At 39.8% G+C, this 24779-nt stretch overlaps 1 protein-coding gene across 5 annotated transcripts in view; it reads left to right on the top strand.

Annotated features, from left to right (window-relative positions):
- The window catches only part of C8H8orf34 (chromosome 8 C8orf34 homolog), a 90987-nt gene that overhangs the window by 9098 nt on the left and 57110 nt on the right, over positions 1–24779 (top strand). For all 5 annotated transcript variants that reach the window (XM_028736759.2, XM_028736761.2, XM_077932933.1 and 2 more), the window contains exons 2-6: positions 13955–14102; positions 15945–16076; positions 18087–18215; positions 22911–22939; positions 24152–24321. In XM_028736759.2, coding sequence (XP_028592592.2) covers positions 13955–14102; positions 15945–16076; positions 18087–18215; positions 22911–22939; positions 24152–24321 — 608 coding nt within the window. The remainder of the gene's footprint in view (positions 1–13954; positions 14103–15944; positions 16077–18086; positions 18216–22910; positions 22940–24151; positions 24322–24779) is intronic.

Raw genomic sequence — 24779 nt, 5'->3', positions numbered from 1 at the left:
CCTGCTGTATAGATCCTTAATGAAATGTAGGTTCTGCTGATATGAAATAGTATCTTACGTCTCTCTGAAAATGAATTTCCATGTCATTCTAAGGCTACAGGCTTTGGCTTTTGGGTAACAGTCTAATATTAGAGTTTCCCCATATGGTAATGAAAACTATGCATTCTAGTCATGCTCAAAGTCAGGAATTCAAATCTGTATATACCGTATTTTCCCGTCTATAAGACTATATTTTTTCCTAAATTTTTGAAGTTTAAAATAAGGGGTCTTCCTATACATGGATAGTGCATAGTGCATTTTCTTAATTTTTAGTCACAAAATATAGGGGGCGCCTTATACACGGGAAAATGTGGTATATAAAAATCCTATTGTGGCAGTCGGAGCCTAATCATGCCTGCTCAGAAGTAAGCCTGATCTGGTTGCAGTTTACTTCCAAATACTGTGCCGTTAAGTCAGATTTGTGGCTCCTTTCTTCTTTGATTTTTGGAGGGTTAGGAAAATGCTCTGCAAAAAAAGGTTGTAAATCTCACAATTGAAAATATCATTGAGTTGCAATTTCAGCTCTACAGCACCATCTGGTGTCACAGTGTTATAATGCATTTTTACTAATGTAGCTAAGTCCTCAGCAATTATTATGCACATATACGCACTATTTGGTTACTATTTGTATTTTTTTGAAATAAGCACACATTTCTAGTAATTTCTGGTTTGGCCCTAAATCCCATTGAGTCCAGTAGGGTTTAATGATGTGTAAATAAATATGCATAGGGCTGCAGCATAATGTCTTCTTAGTAATCTGTGCAACATTTTAAGATACAGTAAGCCCACAATTTATTCAAGGGTTTCGTTCTGGAGGTTGCACCTAAAGCCAAAATTGTGTATATTCAAAACACATTGGGTTCAATGGTGGAGGGGATTGCCAAAGTAATTTCCCCCAGAATTCCGCCCCCTTTTAATTTTTTTACCACACGCATAAAGCTGAATGCACACAAGTTAAATGTGTGTAAGTTGTGGGCTTATTTTATAGTCAAGAAATATGTGAGCATGTATCACAGTATTTTTTCCTTGTCAATAGGCTGTACTGGCAGCTTACCTGGACTTGTTAAGAAAGGTAGCATTCTATTTATTAATGAAAATGACTTATATGCTGCCTTTCCAATATAAGAGTGTTCAAAGCAGCTAAAAACATTCAGAGAACAAAATAAAACAATCATAACAATTAAAGGAATTGGAATAACTAAAAAGAACAAAAACAGGCTGTATGGCACATAAATACGGTAAATAACTCATGAGGGCCAGCATAAAGGGGAATTGTTGCTATAGTTCAAAATAATATATATATATATTTAAAACCACTAAGGCATTTTACAGTGTTGACTTGTACCATGTTTTGTGTTAAGGTGTACATTCTTAAAAACAGAGCTTTTAGTTGTTGCTTTTTTAAAAAAACGAGACAGAATCTAAAAAGGCTTTGTGCAATCACAGGAGAAAACAGTGCACACAGCTAAATTTTCTACTGCAGCCGTTTTTAGTGCCGAAGAGATTTGATGCTGCTGTTTTCTATTTCATATATACTTTGGATTGGGGTGAAGCAAGGCTTCTAAATCCTCTTTTTTAATACTGGTACAGTGCATTTGATATTTCTGAAGTATACTTAGAATCAAGATGAACCTAGGGGTATTATTGAAGGAAGCTGCCCACTCAGCACCTATATAGAAATCAGGCCACCAACCTTTTCGCCAGCAGAATTTGCATTGCTAGGCCAGCAGGTATATGCTTAAGACCGCCCATATTGATTGCGCTCTCTCTCTCTCTCTCTCTCTCTCTCTCTCTCTCTCTCTCTCTCTCTCTCTCTCTCTCTTTGTCCAATAATACATAAATCACAAGGTGAAGGTGCTAAGCTTCCTGCCTTTGCAGCTTAGCTTCCTGCAACTTCATACAGTTTGCATGAAGTCTGCAATAAACCAAGAATAGTGGCAATAAACCAAGAATATCTGATCAAGCTTTTAGTCATAATGGGATTTGTGTGTTTTAAATTAAAATATTTACTCAAGCATTCCAATGTATAAATAAAACAGTATCAACTTAGGCTGAAGTTTCCACCTGCGTGGAAGCAATCTTTAGAAATCATCTGGACTTTCTTGAAAGCAGTAGCTTTGATCCAGTACAGTACCTTTGGTGTTGGTGCATAAACTCCCACTTATCTGAGAGCTGCTGTGTTCGCTTCAGCATTGAGGAATATTCTGTATCAAGGCTGTACTGTGTACTCACAGCAAAGGAAGGAGCTGTAGCAAGTATAGAGCTTATGCTTTGCATGACAAGTTCTAGGTTCAATCCTTGGCATTTCCTAGCAGGGTTAGGAAAGATATCTGTCTAAACCACTGGAAAGCCTATGCCACTAAACTTTGATTTAGCATTCTGTGTGGGAACATATCTGAACGCTCCTCTCTCCTTTCTAGTCGTCCCAGTCTGCTGAGAAGGCAAATAAGCTACAATTCAGTTTCACTTCAACCAGTTCCTGGATTTTAACCAGGAATCTTGTTTTAAGACACTCTTTAACCAATTGCAAACTAAAGCAAGTTCACACCAAAGGTTATGATGCTGAAATTAGTTTTAAACTAGTATTGCTTTGTGTATAACAAGAAGCCAGGAACCATGTAAAGCAAAACTTCTCCCAGCCAGGGGTAAGTGGAGGTTGCAGCACTCACTCACTGTCACAGAAAATCATGTACATACCACTAAACCATGGTTTAGCATTAGGTGTGAGCTGGTTAGGTGTGCGCAATATACTGAGTTAGATAGAGCAATGGTATGGGCGCTGTGGTCTAAACCACAGAGCCTAGGGCTTGCTGATCAGAAGGTTGGTGGTTCAAATCCCTGTGACGGGGTAAGCTCCTGTTGCTCGGTCCCAGCTCCTGCCCACCTAGCAGTTCGAAAGCACATCAAGTGCAAGTAAATAAATAGGTACCGCTCCGGCGGGAAGGTAAACGGTGTTTCCGTGTGCTGCTCTGGTTCTCCAGAAGCAGCTTACTCATGCTGACCACATGACCCAGAAGCTGTCTGCGGACAAACACCGGCTCCCTCGGCCTATAAAGCGAGATGAGCGCTGCAACCCCAGAGTCGTCCGCGACTGGGTCTAATGGTCAGGGGTACCGTTACCATTATGATTCAATATAAGGCAGCTTCCTGGGATTTAGTTCCCATAATTGAAGCAGCCCTGGTCGCACAGAGGTCATAGAATCATTAAATAGAATTGTAGAGTTGGAAAGGATACCACGGGTCATCTAAGTCCAACTCCCTGCAATACAGGAATCTCAGCATGCAATCTCCCATCCAATTTGAATCCATATCGGACCCTGCTTAGCTTTGCAAATGTGCTAGCAGTTTTATTGCTGCAGTAGGTCCTGTGCATATATTGTATAATAGCTTTGGATTTGAACAAACTTATTTAAGGCTGAGATACAAGAAGATGGCAGGCAGAATCCAGGACATCTTATTTTTACCATGCCTCTCTGTCTTCCTAACCTCCTATTCACTGAATGAGTAGGACCTGAATTTTTAAAAGGATAGTTCGCTTTTTTTAACCTCATGAAAATGGAAATCAATGAAACACTTAAAGAGGAGGAGAAGTCTGCAATATTCACCTGAATTGCTATTGGTTTTCTTATTGTAGGATTAATGAGGTTTTATTTCTAATGTGCAATTCACTTCTGAAACAATTTACATTTTAAGTCTTTCTTGATTTGTCACTTGCATCTGAGATTATTTTTTGGAAACAAAATGTGTGAGAGAGACAGAGAGAGGGGACTATCCCTGTGGTAATTTTTTAATTAGCTTATAGAAGCCATAAGCTTAATATTTCTTTTTTGTTCATGAAATGGCTCAATCCTATATCCACTTAGACTCAATCCACTTAACTAATGAAATCAGTGTCATTGAACTCAGTGGGACTTACTTCCAAGTAAATTAGGTTGCTGGTTTTTGAAGAACTTCTGAGAAGATGGTTTTTGAGAAGAAGCTACATAAATCCTCTACAACCCACAATGCTTTTTAAAAACACAATAATGCATTATGGTGGCCTTTACATCGCATTGTGGATCTGTAAGGGAGAGCATTTGCAAGCATAACAATTGTTTATGTGATATGGCCCCGCTGTCAGTATAAAACCAGATATAAAGATTACTATACTGGTGTCATGGGTTATAAGATCAAGCAGTAAATATTTCTGTGAGGCAGAAAAAAATACTGATGGAAATCAGTGACTGGATACTGGATACTGAAGCACTAATATAGGCTGAAGGGCTGTGGTGGAGTTGCTGCCATTTACAAAAATTATGTCTCTTGTCAGGAAGCCAGTGCACCTGGGGGTTCGTACCTGGTGTTTAGCTGGGGAAACTGAACAGATAACTTGTTGGTGTATCACCCACCCCACTGCCTAACTGCCTTCCTGTCAGAATTGACAGAGACAGTCTTAGGGATGGTATAGGAGAACTCCCCAAGTGAAGTGATTTTATTGTAGGACATATATTCCGAGGCTGTCTTGATAGGATCAAATTGGGACTTCGTGCCTGCAATGAGAATCATGTGGCTGTTTTCGTACATCACTAGCCCATGCTGCAGGTTACATTCCTGTTCTGATTCTTTCCCAGAGTGGATTGGGTATGGTTCTGTAGTTGGGTGTCCACGATTGTAACGCTGTCATCATGGATAGATCACTTGCGTGTCGAGGTCCCCAAGCCACCCCTCAATAACTCACACATCACACATCAATTTTGGTTTGGGTTTTTGGCACGATTTTGGCCACAACTTTATTTAAATACATCCAAGTGAGTGGTTGCTTAGGCATTGGTTCCAACAATCTGTCCTTGCCCAGGGGACAGAACTGACTTCCGGATTCCAGCGAAAGCCAGTGTGGGAAACAACTTTTGGGGAGAAAATGAAGCTGGGCCTCAGTCCCTCACTTCTCACCCTCATGCTACTGGTGGCTTGCACGGCCCAAGTCCGATGCCAGGGACAAGGACAAAAAGAATGGCAAGCCCCTGGATTCCTTTAAGGGAATTCCCTTTCCGCACCACCATTGGAGGGGTAGGCACTTACCCCTCCACCAACCAATTTGAACCAATGCCTAACTGCCAACCTTACAAGTTGTGACGATTTGCTACGCAGTAGGCAAAACCAAATGGCACCAGCCAATCAGCCAAATGGACAAATTCCTACCAGGTCCCTGCCTCAAAGCAGACCCCATGACAGGCATAGCAAGGTCAAGTGAACAACCCCCCCAATACAGGGAGGGTGGGCGGGTGCAAGCAGCCAAGAGAATGCTCAAAGTTGGGCGACCAGTATTTAAAACCTCTGACCCCTCCTTCAAAATTGGCAACAAGCAGTTCTCCCCAGCGACCCGATTAACCAATTCACTACCTGGGTCCCTCCACAAATCCGCCCAGCAACAATGGGATGGCTTGTATCCCCCACCGCAACACGCGCTCTCTGCTAGGGAGAACACGTTTTCCGGATGAGGTTTGATTTGATGGTGACTGTAGGGATGGTTCATCCCTGAATACTTACTGGTTAGCATGTTTGATATTCCCACTGAAGCTCTGATCCCACTATAAAATGGTGAGATGGGCAGGCCCAGGGGCACTATTGCCCCAATGTGCTCTTTCTTGCACTGCACAGCCCGAGGTATGCCTTGGTCTTCCAGTGAGCTTTGAACAATGAAACAAGTTGGGTGATGGCTCAAGCTCAAATGGCAGAAGTCTCACAGTGAGAGTGATAAAACACAAATAAGAGCACACAATTGTACCCACTGTGTGGCTGTGGTGGCAATACTTGCATCTGGCAGAGCTTTTCAGAGTGGTAAAGAAGCTAGTGAGTTCTGGATCACAGCCAGCAACAGCAGAACCCTCTGAAGCCTACTACAACACATCTGCAAGGCATTTCAAGGATAACGTTGCTTGGCTTTGCTTTGCTCTGACCTTGACACTACTATTAATATAGTCTCTGATGACATGTCTAGAGAGCCATCTGGTCATGTTCTCTGGGATCAGTTTCACTTACTGTGGCTTGAGGGTAAAGTGAAGATACTTGTAGGGAGTTGGTCAACTGCTCTACATGCTCTCAATCTGTCATTCCTGACTTTTAAAGATATTGGGGGCTGGAGATGGCAAATGCCTCAATGCAGGAGAAGGTAGATACATCTTGATTTAAAGACTTACCAGCCAATTGCTAATGCCCCTTTTTGGTGCAATGCTATTATAAAGAGTGTGATAGCTATGCAATTGCAGAAGTACTTAGATGAAACAGATGGTCTTGAATCATTACAGGCTGGCTTTTGGCCTGATTTTGGTGTTGAGACATGCTGATTGATGAGTTGTATTGGGAGATAGACATGGGGTGTGCAATCCTGTTGATTCTTCTTGATATTTCAGTGCCTTTTGATACTGATAAGGATACCATGCTTTTGATAAGCATGGTATCCTGTTAGAGTGTTGGGGGTTGGAGCTCAGTGATACATTGGTTCTGCTTCTAGCTATAGGGCTACCTCCAGAGAACACCACTGGGAGACTTCTGCTTGGCCACATGACAGTTTTGCTGTGGGGTCTTGTCCCATGTTGTCTCCAGTGCTACTCAACATCTATCGTATATGAAGCAATCCATGAAGCTGTATGCAGTCATCAGGAGATTTGGAGCTCAGTACCATTTTGCTGGTGAAGCTCAGTTTTACCATTCTATATACCATCTGAACCTGATGAAGCTGTGCTCTTGTTCAACCAGTGCCTTGAAGTGGTAATGGGTTGTATGGAAGCCAGTAGACTGAAGCTGAATCCTGACAAGAATGAAGCTCTCTTGATGGACAGTTCTCATGTCTGGCAATAGGGGCAATTGGCCTGTTCTAGAGCAAGTTGTACTTGACTTGAAATAACAGGTACATAGTAGTGTAGTGGTGCTCTTGGACGCAACTTTGTCACTTGAGGTACATGTGACATTGGTCACTAGGATTGCCTATTTCCAGCTGTGGATGGTTTGCCAGCTATGGCCATTCCTGAAACGAGATAGGCTGGCCACAGTTTTGCACACTTCCTACCTTGCCTACCATATGTGCTCTATGTGGGGCTAGCCCTGAAGATGATCTGGAAACAGCAGCTATCTGGAACCCATATTTTCATGGGTTCATTTCAAGAACCTGCCATATGATTGTCCTACAGATTTAATTATGGAGGAGAGAAAACCTTGAAATCTTAGATGCGAGTGTGGAATAAAGCTTGGTCACATGTTTACAACTTCTGAAATGGAACTGGCAACTGCCACTAGTGGCATGATATGCTCTGCTGTAGTGGCGCTAGCTCACTGCCTTCTGGAAATCGGAACTGGCAGAGACCTTTACAAATGCCCTTCTCTTAAAGCAAGAAGGAACGAAGCATTTGATTACCCCCAGCCCAAGTGCTCTTTGTCTGTTTCTCTGTTATAAGAGAAAGAAGGTCAGACTGGAGAGGAAGCAACCATAACACATTGCTATGTTCTTCATCAGAGATACATACTGGTGTGCTGTGGCTGCTCCAGTCTGAGATAATTTTCCTCTCTTTTTTTCTGCTGTGTGTGAGAGAGAGATGGAGAGAGCACACAAAATGAACATCCGCAACAAACTACTCTGCTTCCTAGGCTGGGGAAATGCGTGAATGCTGAGACTGCACTCTTATCATTGCATCTGCTTACAGTACCTGGAAAACAATAAAAGGAATGGTAAAGGGGCTGGAGGTAGACCGTTTTATAGCTACATTGCCTACTGTAAATGGAATATTGAACTCTATTTCAATAGCCTGTAAGCAAAGAGGTCCTTTGCAAAGGTAAAGCCTTTGTGAGCAGGTATGAATTTAGTAGGTTTCTTAATAGTGCCACAGTTAGGTATGGATGTTGGAAAAGAAAAACATTCAAAAGAGGCAAGATTAGAGTACTGAAAAATATCACATTTATGAAAGAAGTAAAAGGAGGTAACTCAGAAACCAATTTGCAGAATAATGCAGTACCTTTAAAAAGCATGTGGGTGGTGGTTTTGAGAAAAGAAAAATCAAATATGTGAATGACACCAATGAGGAAAATCAAGGGAGAAGGAGTGTTGATGAAGATTACATTGCTATTCAGAGTAATAAATTGGCAAGTAAAGAATTCAGAAGCGAATCCTTCCTGCTTTAATGAGGGCAGGTACAGCGAAGCTGCCAGGTTGTTGCTGATAGAGGGCAAAAAGATTACCCTGAACATTTTGTACATTGAGTCTGAAAGATATCCAGTTAGTTATTTCACTTGTAGATATTTTTTTCTGTCTCAGATGAAGGAAGTTATATAACTAACTTTGTAAAATTTTAATGTACGGTAATTTCAAGGGTACATTAACCAACTGAATGGTAATGGAACATTGAACTGCTATGTTAAGGTGGTTGTTGGGAGAGTGTAGCATCACAGAGAAGTCCCAGCAATGGAGGTTTGGGGGATCCATTCCAAGGAGATGTTACATGGTAGTATTGATTGCTAATATGACAGTCATTGCCCCTTCTGTATTTCCCACAACATTGTGAAAGTTCATAAAGTTGTTAGAGACATGGGATTTGTCTACTCCCCCCCTCCAAGGTAATGCTAAGCTCTCAAAGTAAACAATAACAGATAGCATGATGGGGCAGTGTTGCTCCCCTGACCACCTGGCAGCCGAGTCACTGCTGGTTACTGAGAAGGAGAGGGGCAAGGCAGTGGGCCTGAAGCCAACAATGGCGCAGGGTAGCGAGAGGATGGTTGGTGAGGTCAAAGGGGAGTGTAGAGGGGTGGCTTGGGTGAGATGAAAAGCAAAGAGTGAGTGGCTTTGGTGAGATGGGGTTGGTGAGCAAATTGAGCAGGGGCAACCCCTATTAATAAACATTTCCCTAAATTCCTATATTGCAAGGTGCAGCATATTTGTAGACAATGTATGTACATCACCTATACAGTGGTACCTCGGGTTACAGATGCTTCAGGTTACAGACTCTGCTGACCCAGACATAATACCTCGGGTTAAGAACTTTGCTTCAGGATGAGAACAGAAATCGTGCAGTGGTGGTACAGTGACAGCGGGAGGCCCATAGCTGTCAACCTCCCCTTTTTTTGGGCAGGAAATTCCCTTATTCCAGCACTGTTTCCCGCTGCTATCCCGGATTGTTAGATATCCCGTAGACTGTCCCCGGGGCAGGTGAGGTTGCTGATCCCTTATTTTTGAGGCTGCTGATACCCTATTTTCAAATCTAAAAGTTGACAGCTATGGGGAGGCCCCATTAGCTAGAGTGGGACCTCAGGTTAAGAACTGTTTCAGGTTAAGAACGGACCTCCAGAACAAATTAAGTTCTTAACCCGAGGTACCACTGTAAAGTGTGTGTGTATATATATATTAGATTTATCTTACACATTCTATATCCCACTTTTCAATGTAAAACAACATCAAGTGTTTTTGTACACTATGGTGGAATTATGGAATTAAGAAATCCAGTAGCTTAATTTGTCTTCATGCATTTAAATACATGCATTTAAATACTGGGGTTTTTTTGAGGGGGGGGGAGAACATGTCTATTTCTTTCTTTTTTTTAACAGATATTTCTTAGAATTTTACAAAATGAAAAAAAGAAAAATACAACGTAAAAATAGATAAAAAACAATTCCATTTTTCCATCACTTTCTTTCATTTGCTTATTTCCCGGACCTCCTCACACCTCCCTTTTTGTATTCCAGTTCAATTTGTTAGTTCAGCAAATCCTTCCCCTCTTTGTTTATCCTAATCTTTAATCTTGAAATAATGTGTAACATTAACTTTTAACTGTTAATAACCCATTTTTTCCATACTCCTTATAGCATTATAGCTAAAAACCACATAAGTTTTCATCCAACATCATTTTAACATTCATTAATTTTACAATATTTCTGTAAGTAGTCTTTAAATTTCTTCCAATCTTCTTCCACCGACTCTTCTCCCCGGTCTCGGATTCTGCTGGTCATTTCTGCCAATTCCATGTAGTCCATCACCTTCATCTGCCATTCTTCCAGAGTGGGTAGATCTTGTGTCTTCCAATACTTTGCAATAAGTATTCTTGCTGCTGTCGTGGCATATATAAAGAAAGTTCTATCCTTCTTTGACACCAATTGGCCGACAATGCCCAGGAGAAAGGCCTCAGGTTTCTTCAGGAAGGTATATTTAAATACCTTTTTCATTTCATTATATATCATCTCCCAGAAAGCCTTAATCCTTGGGCACGTCCACCAAAGGTGAAAGAATGTACCTTCAATTTCCTTACATTTCCAACATTTATTATCGGGCAAATGATAGATTTTTGCAAGCTTGATTGGAGTCATGTACCACCTGTATATCATTTTCATAATATTCTCTCTTAAGGCATTACATGCCGTAAACTTCATACCTGTGGTCCATAACTGTTCCCAGTCAGCAAACATAATATTGTGTCCAACATCTTGTGCCCATTTAATCATAGCAGATTTCACCGTTTCATTCTGAGTGTTCCATTTCAACAGCAAGTTATACATCCTTGACAAAGTCTTAGTTTTGGGATCTAACAGTTCTGTTTCCAATTTTGATTTTTTCACCTGGAATCCAATTCTTTTATCCAAATTGTATGCCTCCATTATTTGATAATAATGAAGCCAATCTCGCACTTTATTTTTTAGTTTTTCATAACTCTGCAATTTCAATTTGTCTCCCACTTGTTCCAAAATTTCCCAATATTTCGGCCATTTGGCCTCCATATTGAGTTTTTTCTGTGCCTTTGCTTCCATTGGTGACAGCCACCTTGGGGTTTTGTTTTCTAGCAAATCCTTATATCTTATCCAGACATTAAACAGTGCTTTCCTAACAATATGATTTTTAAATGCTTTATGTGCTTTGACCTTATCATACCACAGATATGCATGCCAACCAAATACATTATTAAAACCTTCCAGATCCAAAATGTCTGTGTTTTCAAGGAGTAGCCATTCTTTTAACCAGCAGAAAGCTGCTGATTCATAGTAAGGTTTAAGGTCTGGCAGGGCAAATCCACCTCTTTCCTTTGCATCCGTTAATATTTTAAATTTTATTCTGGGCTTCTTGCCCTGCCAGACAAATCTAGAAATATCTTTCTGCCACTTCTTGAAACAATCCATTTTGTCCAAAATTTGCAATGTTTGAAACAGGAATAACATTCTTGGCAATACATTCATCTTTATTGCAGCAATACGGCCTAGCAGTGAAAGCTTCAAGTTTGACCAAATTTCTAAGTCTTTTTTCACTTCCGACCAGCATTTTTCATAATTGTCTTTAAATAAGTTCCCATTTTTAGCTGTCATGTTAATCCCCAGGTATTTCACTTTCTTAACCACTGTTAAACCTGTCACATTCTGAAACCTCTCTCTTTCGATCACTGTTAAATTTTCCCCTAAAACCTTTGTTTTTAGTTTATTCAATTTGAATTCTGCAACCTGACCAAAGTCTTGAATCAGTTCCAGAACTCTTTTGGTACTAGATTCTGGCTCCTGTAATGTCAATACTAGATCGTCTGCAAATGCTCTCAATTTATACTGTTTAGCTCCGACTTGTACACCTTTAACCAACTGGTCCCTTCTAATCATATTCAGCAAAACCTCCAGGACTGATATAAAAAGCAATGGGGAAATGGGAGAACATGTCTATTTCATGGTTGAAATATATATTATTTTAGTTAATTTGTGAAGTACCTAGAATTTTCTAGTTGCCGAACAGAGGCTAAAAAAGAGGCAGTCCTTGCCCATAGGCTTACATTCTAATAGACATAAGTGGGGCATGGCCCCACTTCTTGTATATTATTATAATGACTAGTTGTGATGGAGTGAAAGAGCTCAAAGGCAGCTGGTCATCTGAGCCGATGTGGGACCACTTCTCCCTCTGCTGCAGTCAGGCAGAATGGCTCCTAATAGATGGATGACAGCTCAGGAAGAGAGAAGGAGCCAGATGACAATTGGTAACTCTCTCCACATCTGTTTACTGCAACTAGGTGAAATGGTTATTTTTATTTTATTTTAGTGGAATACCAACATTTCAATGTGTACTTTTTAATATTTGTAATCCACTTTATTATTCTTTATCACGTGCTATCAGTGTACATTTGCATAAAGAAAAGGACTCTGAGAATTTGGGTGGTGGGTGGGAAAGAAGACAACATAACTGTGGGTTGTGGGAAGTGAGAGAAAAAATACATTTTGTAACTTTAGAAAGTGACTGGAAATTTATGGCACTCTTTTAAAGAAAAGATTGTAAGCACTGGCTTTATTTCCAACTTGCAATAGAGAATAAAAACTTGAGAGGAATAGTAAATGAGTTACTAGTTAGCCTACAGATCAATACGGCAATCACACTGGTTCTTATTTGCTCATTTGTGCACAATGAAGGTGGCAAAGATTAATGAACACACTCCTGTTGCCATTTATCTTGCACCCGCACATGCCTGTCATCTAAAGCCCACAAAATCAGCCCACGCCAGTCCCCTGATTACTTGGGCTCATATTGCTGTGTATTAAACTGTCTTGTAAATTATCATCAGACCTACCACCTGAGCTGCTGAATCCAGTGCAGCAGTTTCCAGATGATCAAAATTGTCCGATTAATTTATTGGCTGTAGTCCAAACTTTTGTTTAACTCTGTGCACACAAAAATTTGTATGTGTAGGATCTGTAGTTCAGAGATTTATAAGAATGGGTCATCAAAGAATTAGTATTTGCCTTGTGGAAAGAAAAAGGAATACTTTAAACTTGACTTTAAACTTCATGTTCATATGTTTATAATCACAACACTCTGCAAGATCCAGGGGATATATTGCCTAGGTACAATCCTATGTTAAGTTGTTTCTAAATTCCTCTGAGTTCAGTGGGGCTTACTCTGAGATAATTGCATAAAGGATAGCAGGCTAAGGGCCAAACTGTGCATTACATTAGTCATGTTTGGGGTTTTTTAAAGTCTGCTCACCTTTTGAAAGAACTATGTAGTCACAATTTGGGTCCAGATCAGGACCTCACCAAGTATCCTCACAACTGCCTTTTACCCGCAAAGATGCTGTTTGTAATATGTAGTTTGGTCCAAAGTAAAGTAGATCATATTAAACACATGCAAAACAAATGGGTTGTCTCCAACTAAATCACCCTGTTTCTGCAAGAACTTACACTTAAGCAACAGAACTCCCCACCCCCCTCTCCTAACTCCTTGGGCCCTGTGATGGATGACCCTCCCTCCAAAAAGCATGGTCAAAATTAAAGGGTTCAGGAACTCAGACCAGACCAAATTTCATAAAATCATACACAGACTTTACTAAAACAAAACCCTCTAAGAGTGAAAAACTCCTAATAAAAACCAGATTAAAACAGCTCAGAAGATAAGAAAACAACAAACACTAACTTATCCAGCTAATTAATATAAAAGCTTACACTTGAATCTCAGTAGGCTGAGCAATGGAACAAGATGCTGTCAAAAGCCCAAATAGACACTGACCGCTGGCTGGCGAGAGCTCCCACCAGTCCAGGTTTTATGGGAACTTAGACCATGGGCGTTCACCTCTTCCACCCAATTACCTTGTGACACCAGCCTTGAAGCCTTAACGGGAGACAACTGTAGGTGAGCTCATTATTTCTGAGGTTCTAACCCATTCCCATAAACCAGTCTTAAAGAGGCAATATCACCATAGGCCCCTGCCTACAATTTGCTCTAGAAGGTTGGGGGAACTCACAGAACAGACTTGCATGGAGAGGAAGTTCTGTTATACAAGCAAGTTCTGCTCCTTTCACAAATGGAACAACTATGTTGGATACCACTGACAATCTCCTCTAAAATAGGTTTTGATTAATGTGCGCTATTAATTATATTTTAATCTCCTACCATTACAAGGTGATTTTTAAAAAATACTTCTTTGATTTTATGATTTTTAAGGAACTGATGACCAAGCTGATAACAGAGACTCCTGACCATCCAATCCCATTTCTCATTGACCACCTCCAGTCCAAACAGGGAAGTCGTAGTCAGCTTCAGAGGACACTGTCTGGATCTGCTGCTCTCTGGGCAGAAAGTGAAACTTCAGGTATGTAGAAAAATATTTGTATGTTAGGGAATTCTCAGTAAGTACCAACCAACAGTCATTCCCCACCTAACCTGGTGCCCTCCGGATGTTTCGGACTGCAGTTCTCATTAGTCCCTGTCAGCATAGGCAATGATCAGAGGTCAGTGATGGAAATGGTAATCCAGCTGCACCAGGCTGGGGAAGACTGTTGTACAACAATGCTCATATATTTATTTTATTTTATTTGACGCATGGGGAACTCATGCTCGTGCATGGGGTTATCCCATATTCTCGTCACAATAATCTTTGGGTGTAGATTTGGTTGTGCATGACTGATTGTGCCCAGGTCGCATTGTAAGCTTTTGTTGAGTTAAGCTTTGTATCCATGTTTTCCTAGCTTAACACTGCTGAACATTTATACAGTACATGTTATTATTTATTATTATTATTCCGTAATGATATTTTATTTATATAGTGCATTTTTGACGAGATTCTAGGATGTCAGAAATTCCTAATCCTCCCATCTGTAAAATTTAATCTTCGTTCAGAACCAAATTAGGTATGCAGTAGTTTCATGAACAGTGCCTGATGCTTTGCTTTTTACTGAAAAGCAGCTGTGGGATTATGACATCCCTGGAGCTCTGGCCCCTGGAAATCACTGGGTAAGCCAGGGTAACTAGCTGTCTGGTAGCCCAGCTTGTCCCTTGGATACAGACTCATCATAAATGGATCTCAGGTAAACACTGCTACTACTTACTGAGTGGCAGGACTCTACTTAAATTTGCTTGACTGTGCAAATGAAGGCAAGAATGTGGAGTGAGACGTTTTACTTTGGAATATACCTGGATCAGGACACATCAAATATTTGAACAGCTAGGTATTGTATTTATTTAGGGATCATAACAACCAGGAACATATGGTCAATAAAGAGTAGGGAATTTTATTGCTACCTAATAAATTCACTTGACACATCGTACTCTCCTTTTCACCACCAACTGTCTTAACCAACGGCCTTTAACCTCTTCTTCCTGTCCTTCTCTACTAACTCCCCCCACCTGCCACTCACTATGACACTTCCCACCATTCCAGACTCGCTATTTTTAGGTGGGATTCAGTCACACACTGGCAAATTCAGGCTGCGCAATTATTGTTGATCAGGAGGTCCTGTGCAACAAACCTGCTTCTCCAAAACATTGGACTTCTTCCAATAAAGAAAGATGGGGAAATGTCCTGGAAATTATGGGCTAACCCTTGTTTGATGCAACATCATCTAACTTCTCTGTAAACAAATCAGGATGAATGGTCAATGAGCAAGTTGTTTGGAAGCACCCTCAGTCTCCTGCTTCTCTCACCTAATCTTCTTTCACAGGAAGCTACTAGTTTGAATGGTGGAATGGGTGTATGATGTTGAAGCCTTTGTCCACCTCCCCCTAAGTGGCTTATGTGTGTGTTGGGTGAAAAGATATGGGACCCTTGTCTTTTCCCATGTAAAAGGAAATACACCTTTGGAATGGTGATTTTGGAAAAGAGGGAAGAGGTTAAGAAGCACCCTCCTTTGTTGTTGCTCTGACTGGTCAGACAGCCTCCTGTAGCTACTTTTCAATTAAAAAATATATATCAAAATGTTCATGCGTTTCCTTTGCGGTGCAGTACATGGCTGATCAGAGGAGGAGTAAAGTGGCCACAGTCTCCTTTCTGGAAGTGCACACATTTTGTCACAAGTGAACCAAGCCACAATCTACATGCATATTTTACAGTATACCTTATTTTGAATGAGTTTGTTTTTATCAAGGTATATTTTACATATCTGCCTTAAAAAAACCACATACTAAGCAAATACAATCTTATTTCTTCCCCCAACAGAAAATAAAGGAACAAGAAGAGATTTCAGAAGCTATGATAAACCCTGGCAGACAAATGCAAAGAAGCCTAAAAAATCAAAGAGTGACCTTGCAGTATCCAACATTTCGCCCCCATCACCAGAGTCCAAATCTTGTAAGGAAATGTATAGCATATTTAATAATGAATGACTTCTTCAAACTTTTACCTTGTGATTCTTAAGAAATGAAATATGACCCAAACCAGGGATTGCACTTTTACATTTAAATGTGTCAATATGAAAAACTCTTATTTCAAATGTGGGTTGCTTGTCATAATATTATGATTTCATATGCACATAATTTGTTTTAAAACATTATATGTGTCATATTCAGTTTTATTTCATTTGTTTCCTGCATGATGGTGTCTCGTGTAGAAACAATTTATGGTTGAACAAATATGTATATTTGAGAAGGGAAAATAATGAGCATGATAAAATATTCAGTTTTAAATATTTAGGAGGAAATATTACTCTACAGCCGCTAAATAAATTTGTAATTGTTTGTAACAATAGTACAGGATTTACTGTATGGGTGGTAAAAGGTTATTCCTTTCATTGCATAGATTCTAAATACCCAGTACTCTGGCTTCCATCACGGTGTTCCGTTGCGCCAGAAGCGGTTTAGTAATGTTGGCCACGTGACCTGGAAAGCTGTCTGTGGACAAACACTGGCTCCCTTGGCCTCAAAGCTAATTGAGCACTGCAACCCCATAGTCGCCTTTGACTGGACTTAACTGTCCAGGGGTCCTTTACCTTTACCTTACCTTTTTACACTTGTAACACTTTAGTACACCTTACATGATTCATTTGTGCATCTGCTATGCATCCACACATTCCTCATTCTGTACCTATTTTGAGGTAACTAGGAGCATGACATATTTGTTTGGCTGCAGTTAAATTAAGATTAAACCATCAGCTTAGATTCTTGACAACACTGACATTTTTCTCCCTTTACGTATCTTGCGACTCCACTATATAACACAAATGTCTCATTTGCCATTTTAGTGTAATGAATGCCAACAGAATTTGGGGGGTGGGGGTGGGGAATAGGAGTTACCGAATGACTATTTAAATATTTGAGGGGAGGGAATCAAAAAAGGGATAACATGAGCAAGTACATTTTTGTTATAAATTGAGAGCATTTTTGTTATGAAATAAGGGGGAATCTAAAATAACATTATACATAAACCATGACAAATCTAGTGCACTGTAGTTACTTGCTTTGCATGCTGGGTATTAGGAGATAATAATAATTCAGGTAATAAGACAGGGGTTTTAGCTAGCTTCTATTCTGATTTTAAATGGAAATTGTGATTTCAAATAAATGGTGACTATAAAGCCAGTGAAGGTCGAAAGTATTACTAGGGAATTACCCTAATTCTTATTCTTATCTCCCATAAGAAATTACTACAGTATAGTGATGGCAGACGTAAACAATGAAACTGGTATTCTTAATGGGGGATTATTATTATTTTTGTATGTACGTATGGGGAACTTTGTGGAGGGAGGGGGAAATATATAATTAAAATGTTGTATGAAGGCTGAATCTCCCTCTCCCCTACCACTGGGCTGGGAAGGGAGCTGCAGAAACGCTTTTCCTTTCTTCACCACTGGAGTAATTTAAGAAGTCCCAAATCTTGTGAAAGGAACCACTACTCAGAGCCACTGCAAGACTTGCAGAAGTCCTTGGCACATTGCCAATGATGGCCACCATCCATGGCAAGGTAGGCCAGATAGGAATTTAGTATTGCTCACGTTCAAAAGCGACACTTCTGCCCACTACCAAAAGCATCTTAAGGTCCGGAGAGGCATTGAAAGGGCCCAGCCCTGGCAACAGGCCGGCCACTACTCCTCCCTGTGCTAACATTGACTTAGTTTCCTGAGAGTGGGTCCCTTGAGAGTGACACTAGATGATCACATTCTGTTGTTACCAGGGCACTGCAGGTAAAAGCGATGACTGCAAAATCCGTTTTGATAGAAATAAAGCTGCGTGATAATTAAAATACTGATGAAGCAAGTTTGGGGAAGACTTTGGTAGCATTGGGAAAGTTGTGTCTTCCATGCAGGCTTATTATTATCAATTTTTCTAATATGAAATAAGAAAAATATACTTCATTTTACTTTAGTGCCAAGATCAGCAGAACACCCCAAATGGGACTGGAGGACAAAATCAGAGCATCATGATTTTGATGAATTAAACCATATTCTTCAAGAAAGTAAGAAGCTGGGTAAAGCCCTGGAGAATCTTTCTCGAAGTAAGTTGATTAATGCTGATGTTATGTGCGTGTCAGCCATGTGCTGAAAAGGCACGTGGCTGGTCTTAGTTGCAAGAGCACAGATTAGGAATAACTACTAAAGGCAATTTGCCTATGATCCCAGATTCTTCAAACCAAATCTTCAAAAACTCATTTAAAATATAGTTTATGGTGCCTGTAGGGCAGGATTAAGTTTGAATAAGTGTTGCTTATGCACTATTTGAAGCACAGTTGAAAATGTTCAAAGCTATATTGCTTGCTTTTATTCATTTTTAAAAATTGAAAACCTGAAGAGATGCCAGAAAATGGCAGCGCACTAAGAGCTTTGTATTTCAGTTTCAGGAAACAATGACATGCCTTTTCATTTGATAATAAAATGCACATTTTTATGATTATAGTACCCAACTGAATTCTTGGCAATCGCTTCCTGAACATATCCCAGAAAAATGTAATTCAGTTTTCCATGTTTGCATATTTTTCAGAAATAGTTAATATGACTTACTGAATGGTTGGTTACCCACCCTTGAGTGGCCCTATAGTAAACTGTAATTGAAATATAGTAAGCCAACAGATTCTTTAGAATTTCCCTTCTTTATGTTCATCGCTCTGTCAATTTCACAAGTGTACGCCTTCAGTGTAAATTTCTGTGACTGACATTTTAATATACAATTTCAATACATTTTAAGGCAAGCTATTAAAAAAAATTCTAATCTGTGTTGCATTTGCTAAGTGATACCATTTTTGATCAAATAATGCAATTTGTTTTGTCCATTACATAATGAACAAAATCAAAGTGCTGCCTGAGATTGACACCCTGATCCTAAGAACATTTATTTGGAAGGAAAAAACATGCTTACCTGTTTTCTTTTGTTCATTCCTTTGCCCCATTCCCACTGGCTAGGACACAAACCAGTGCCTGTGCCAGTGGATCTTGGATATTTGCCACCGCTGTAGCGTATATTCCAACATATCAGCTGAGATATGGTGACAGAATAGTCTATTGGAGGGGTGGAAATGGATGGTGGGTGTGAATTGGTACGTAAGCCAACTCTTTCTAAGACCCCACTCCCAGCCTCTATGCCAGTGTTCTATTACCCTGGCAAAGAAAGGTCATGTAACAAACATAAGACCAATGTCAATACGTCAAGTACAGGTATTATAATTTTCCATATCATTTTACTGCTCTTCGGTATCTTCCTGTAATACCCATTAGTCCTTCTTGCAGCTGTCATTACCATAAAGTTTATAATATTAATAACTAGTGACAGCTATGCACACTTTTATTTATTGATGGATGGATGGATGGATGGCATTTAAATATGTGCTTATGCATGCACATACACAATGAACCCTAAATTCCATAGTGATATATGAATTCCTAAATTTGTATTAATTTGCGTCACTGTTGCCCCTTTCAAAGAGGAGGAGGAAGGAATTACATTGTTAGAAGGTGAACTGTCTCCAAATTTGTCCTTTTGCCAAATACTGCTTTGGGTTTCTACTTATAAAGCGGTTTCCTTTTACTCAGTAGTGTGGAGATACTGAGATATCTCAGTAATCAAGACTGTGCTCCATTCTTAAAGAGCTGCTTCACTATATCTTCCTGCATTTCCATTAAAGATAGATTGCTCTATATTGTCCAGATATGTTTTTCCAAGGACATGACCAACTGACCTGTTCTAGACACTGGGTAAATACTGCTGTTATTTGGCTGCAGAGTAAACCAATTCTAAAGTCAATGCAACTGTACTGTACAGAATGAGCATGGTTCCGTTTTACTCACATAAGCTAAACTCGCTCTGAAAGATGCACCAGCTGTGGTGTATCAAAACCAACATGTTTAATTCAACAGTTAAAGGCATTTAATTCAGCTGTTAAAAGCATGGGATCTTTAGTAAGGCCATCTGCTGGCAATTCAGAAAAATGCATTGCCATAGACTGTTTAAAGTGCAATAAACACCAACAGAATTTGTTTAATTGAGATATCTGAAAGGAAACCAGTAAAGGCAACAGTGCCTTCTTTTCCACCACTGTGATTAGAAATCACCTGGGTTACATTAAAATTGTGGTAGCACACTCTTCCTGCATTTATTTGAAAGAAATAGCTGTCTGGGAGTCAAGTAAAAGATCAAGGACTAAGAAATAAAGGCTCTGTGGTTATTCAACTTTCTTGGTCAGACAGTGATGTGGATCTGACCTACAAGCTTTTATATGAGTGGATGGGAACTGTCAAATAAGCCTATAAAAAAGAATAGGGAATTATTATCTGTTAAATAGTCTTGAATTCCAGAGATTCAGTTTATGAACCACAAGAGCTAAAATTGCCACTTGAGGTATTTTCAGTGATGACATGCATCCAATTGATATGAAGGAATAAGCTTTTTATTTTGTCAGGAGGGGTGCCACACTGGAGTAAACTAGTTGTAAGTCCTGATTCCATGTCAAATTATAAAGGGATAAATATAATAATTGGCACAAGTAGGACCTGCAACAAAACCTTTTAGTGTAGTGTGCTCCTGTTCAGAGTTTCAGTCAGCTGTGCCTTGTACTAGGACACTCCATTCCATGAGATCAGATGGAGGAGCTCTCTGGACCCTATGGGCCAGAAACATTATTCAGTGAGGAGACATGCCTTCAGTGTAATGGGCCCAACTTTATGGAATTCCCTCACATTAGAACTCAAGGCAGGCACCGTGTCCCTGCTAAGTTTCAGACATCAGGTTAAAGCAGTTTTGTTTTAGCAGGCCTTTGTACCACGAATGCTGTCCTAACAATTTATTGAATTTTGTTTTTGTAAGCCACTTTGAGACATATGGTGAAAAGCGGGGTATATAAATTCCTTAAATAAATTTTCTCCTATTACACAGTCAGCATTTCATGATCACCAAGCATGTTAAACCGACTGGCATGCAGACCGCCAAGTATTTTATGGCCATTGAACTGTTCTCTGTGTTTTTTTAAATTATCACTCAGATATTTTTCACCATCATGTTTTGTATTTCAGCAAACCTTGAGGCTTTGCTGAGCTTGATGATACCTCTCTTGTGCATGCGTAAAAACTCAGGGTTTCAGTATTAGAAAAAGAGGAAATGGGTATGTCTGGGGTCCATTGCCATTCACCATCATTACTGATGGTTTAGATAGTGTATTGGATATAATTGTATTTTCAGGGAGGGGGGAAATGCAAAGTTTAAAATTCAAGGGGTATATCATATTTGTAGACGTACCAAACCAAGATTGAGTAAGGTGGTTTTGTCTCTCTTCATAGCTGTAGCGAGCAGCTGTCTAAGTGAAGAGCCAGCTAAATTAAGTCTTTGGAGCTTGCTTCTGTTTTCTAGCTTCTGCAAACACCCGCACAACTAGAGATGCCGGGATGTACTTTCATTCCTAAATTAATCTCTACAGGATTAAAAACAGATTATCTGCTGGAAGCAAAGTGTATTTTGTTCGATATATATGTACTTTGTAACTGGAGAGTGGGAAAAAATCCATTAATGGCTAGTATTTCCACACACACATCGATGTGTTCATAAAATGTTAATTACTCTACTCTGCAGTACGTTATGCTTTTTTCCACACAAAAGTCAATAAAAGGAAGTCATATAGACTGAAAAAATGGTCAGTGTAATGGCAGTTTTGAAAAACTTTTAAGAAAATAGGAACCCAACATTTGTTTAGTGTGTTTAACAAACTTATACCATATTGATACTATGCATGCATTTTTAGTGTTTAGAGGAAAAATGTTAGGCTGGATGCAACTGTGTTATTTTGATCCCATAGGGACTTTTTATCTAGCTGAAGTTTCCATGAAGGGAAGAACGGTAACTGCTCTGAGGTTTGCACTACAAGAATGTACCTGGATAAACCTTGAGTTTAGACCCACCCTCTTCTCCTCTTCTCTGGTGGCACCATATGGAGAAGATTAGAAGCTCTTGCTTCCATTTTCAACTGACTGCAGTTGCTGTTTTGATCCAAGCTGAGAGCTGTGGCTAGTGGTTAACCATGGTTTGGTGTAGGGGTAGTCAACCTTTTTATACCTACTGCCCACTGATGCATCTTTCTTGATGGTAAAATTTCATTAGCACCCACCAGTGCTCGATGGAAGGATGATTCAGCTTGTGCCGTAGAACCCCCTACCACCCACCTAGAACCCTGAAACGCCCATTAGTGGGTGGTAGGGACCAGGTTGACAACCCCTGGTTTAGAAAAACAAGACAGGATTGTAAGCTTGTTCCCATAAACCATAGTTGAGACTAGATAGATTGTTCAGGTTCAGACATAATGAGTAAATGAGGTTAGAAAACATAAGCAAAAGCTTCGAATCTCACTCTTGTGATCATGACAAACAAAGGGAAGGGAGGGCATGTAAGCACTCTGGGGCGACTTGAAGAACATTCAAGGGAGCTCTGGAGAGTCTTGCTTCCTGCATTATCTCTCTTTCTCTCTGAGGACCATTCAAGGGGGCCGGCAGCTTTAACTTGTAACCCATTATCTTCCTGAAATAAAACAGCAGCAAAAAAAGTGCAGAAACACGTTTGCATGATTGTTTATCTTCTTAAAATACCCTCCCCCCAAAAAAATCCTTACCACAGCTCCTTAGTTTTACACAGAAGGCATGAGATATGCAAGAAAATAGTAGACTGATTTATTAATCTGCTTTTAAAATACATTACAGCTGTGTTCTTTTATTTGTAGGCATTGCCATTTCTGATGAGATTGATAAGGTAAGGGCTCTGTCTCGTTAAATGATACAAGTTCTGTGTGTGCCTCTGAGTGTCTACATTGAAGCAATGAAGGCACACAAATACAAAAAACACAAATAACAACTATCTGGAACAGATATGATAAGGCATGCATACCATTAGTGCAGTGTTAGAAACTGAGATATGAAAGCTAGGAGCTAAATGGCACCTTAAATCTAGGTTACGGGCGCAACAATGGAATGTCTAGGCACACTTTTTTATTAACAAGAATACAAAGCTGAAAATGAAAAGACGAAATTAATCCGTTCCGCGAGTCTCTTCGTCTTGCGGTTTTTTCGTCTTGCGAAGCACGGCTATTAGCGGCTTAGCGGCTATTAACAGCTTAGCGGCTTTAAGAAAAAGGAAACAAACTCGCAAGAAATCGCAAGACGTTTCGTCTTGTGAAGCAAGCCCATAGGGAAATTCGTCTTGCGGAACGACTCAAAAAACGGAAAACCCTTTCGTCTAGCGAGTTTTTCGTCTTGCGAGGCATTCGTCTTGCGGGGCACCACTGTATGTTCATTTTTCACATGCTCTAGTCCTTCCCCTGCCCTCCCCCCTAATATTCTCAAGAAGGTCTCTTCTCCAGTCTTCAGAGAGTAGATTGAAGTGGGGAAGCAGAAAAAGATCCTCCTTTCCCTTCACTCTGCAGTTTTAATCTGAAATCTTACGTGCAGTACTGTGCCCAGAGCTCAGAAACTGCTTGCGCTAATGAAATTCTCTGTCGCAAAATGTGCCTAGAGAACAATGGGGGTTTTGAACACTGCATTAGTAAGAAAACATTTGCACATATTTTGAAATTCCATTTTAAATATATTCAAACAAAATCAGTTCTATAAACATAAAATGCTTTGGTATGAAAGCAGATATCTAGTGATGCGCACATATATATATATATATAACGTCATAGACAATCTTTTCTTTCTTCCGGAGGCATTAGAAGAGTCCAGTGTAACTCTATTATTCTAAGCTTGCATTTAATATTTCAGCTAAGATCAGACAGTCTCCCTTGCTGTTGAACTTTCAGTGCCTACTGACGATTTTTTATAGTTAGTTTTAAACTATTTTTCCTCCATTGTATTTATTGAGCTTGATGTGTATCATTAAGAGATGATTGCCATTAAGCATTATATAAACGTTCCAGGGAGAGAATGAAAATAAAAAAGCAGCTAAAGTATCATTTTCCCTATCTAGGACGCAGCAGCCTTTAATGCTCCCCTTTTACGGCCCCGTGTTGTTGGAGAATGGGTTGGCCGCGAAGAGAACGATGCAGACCCATTGGCTGCCGAAATGCTGCAGCCTCCAATACCAAGAAGCAAAATGGAACAATGGGATAGCGAAGATAGCAGCAGTCCTGGAGGAAGGTAAACTTTGCTGCTCTTACCGAAAACTCAAACATCTAAAACTGTCCCCTTATTGGTTATCTTAATACAACAACCTGAGTTTAGACTCTCTAGCTACATAAATTAGACTAGCATCTGCATGAAATGGCAGGTTGCATGAGGGTCAATAAAGCTTATGTTTTATAATGAGCTCTATGTAAGGCAGTTTGCCACATGCACTAAAATTAGGTCAGTAAAATATTTCACCTTACGTCTTTTGTTTGGAATTCTGTAGAAGAACCAAGATAGCAATATTATCTACATATAGTTCAAATCAGGTACCTATTTAGACCTGCACAGGTGTCTTTGTATAGCAACTGATTAAATGCATGTCATCTCAGAGTAACAGATCTGTTTCCAGGAGTTAATTCAATTTAATTATTTATTAAAGTATTAATTAATTACAGTGTTTACATGATTCCAGCATATAATACCATCTG

This window comes from Podarcis muralis, chromosome 8, assembly GCF_964188315.1.
Source record: "Podarcis muralis chromosome 8, rPodMur119.hap1.1, whole genome shotgun sequence".
In the NCBI taxonomy this organism is placed as follows: domain Eukaryota; kingdom Metazoa; phylum Chordata; class Lepidosauria; order Squamata; family Lacertidae; genus Podarcis; species Podarcis muralis.
This window is presented reverse-complemented; position numbering and strand designations above follow the sequence as displayed.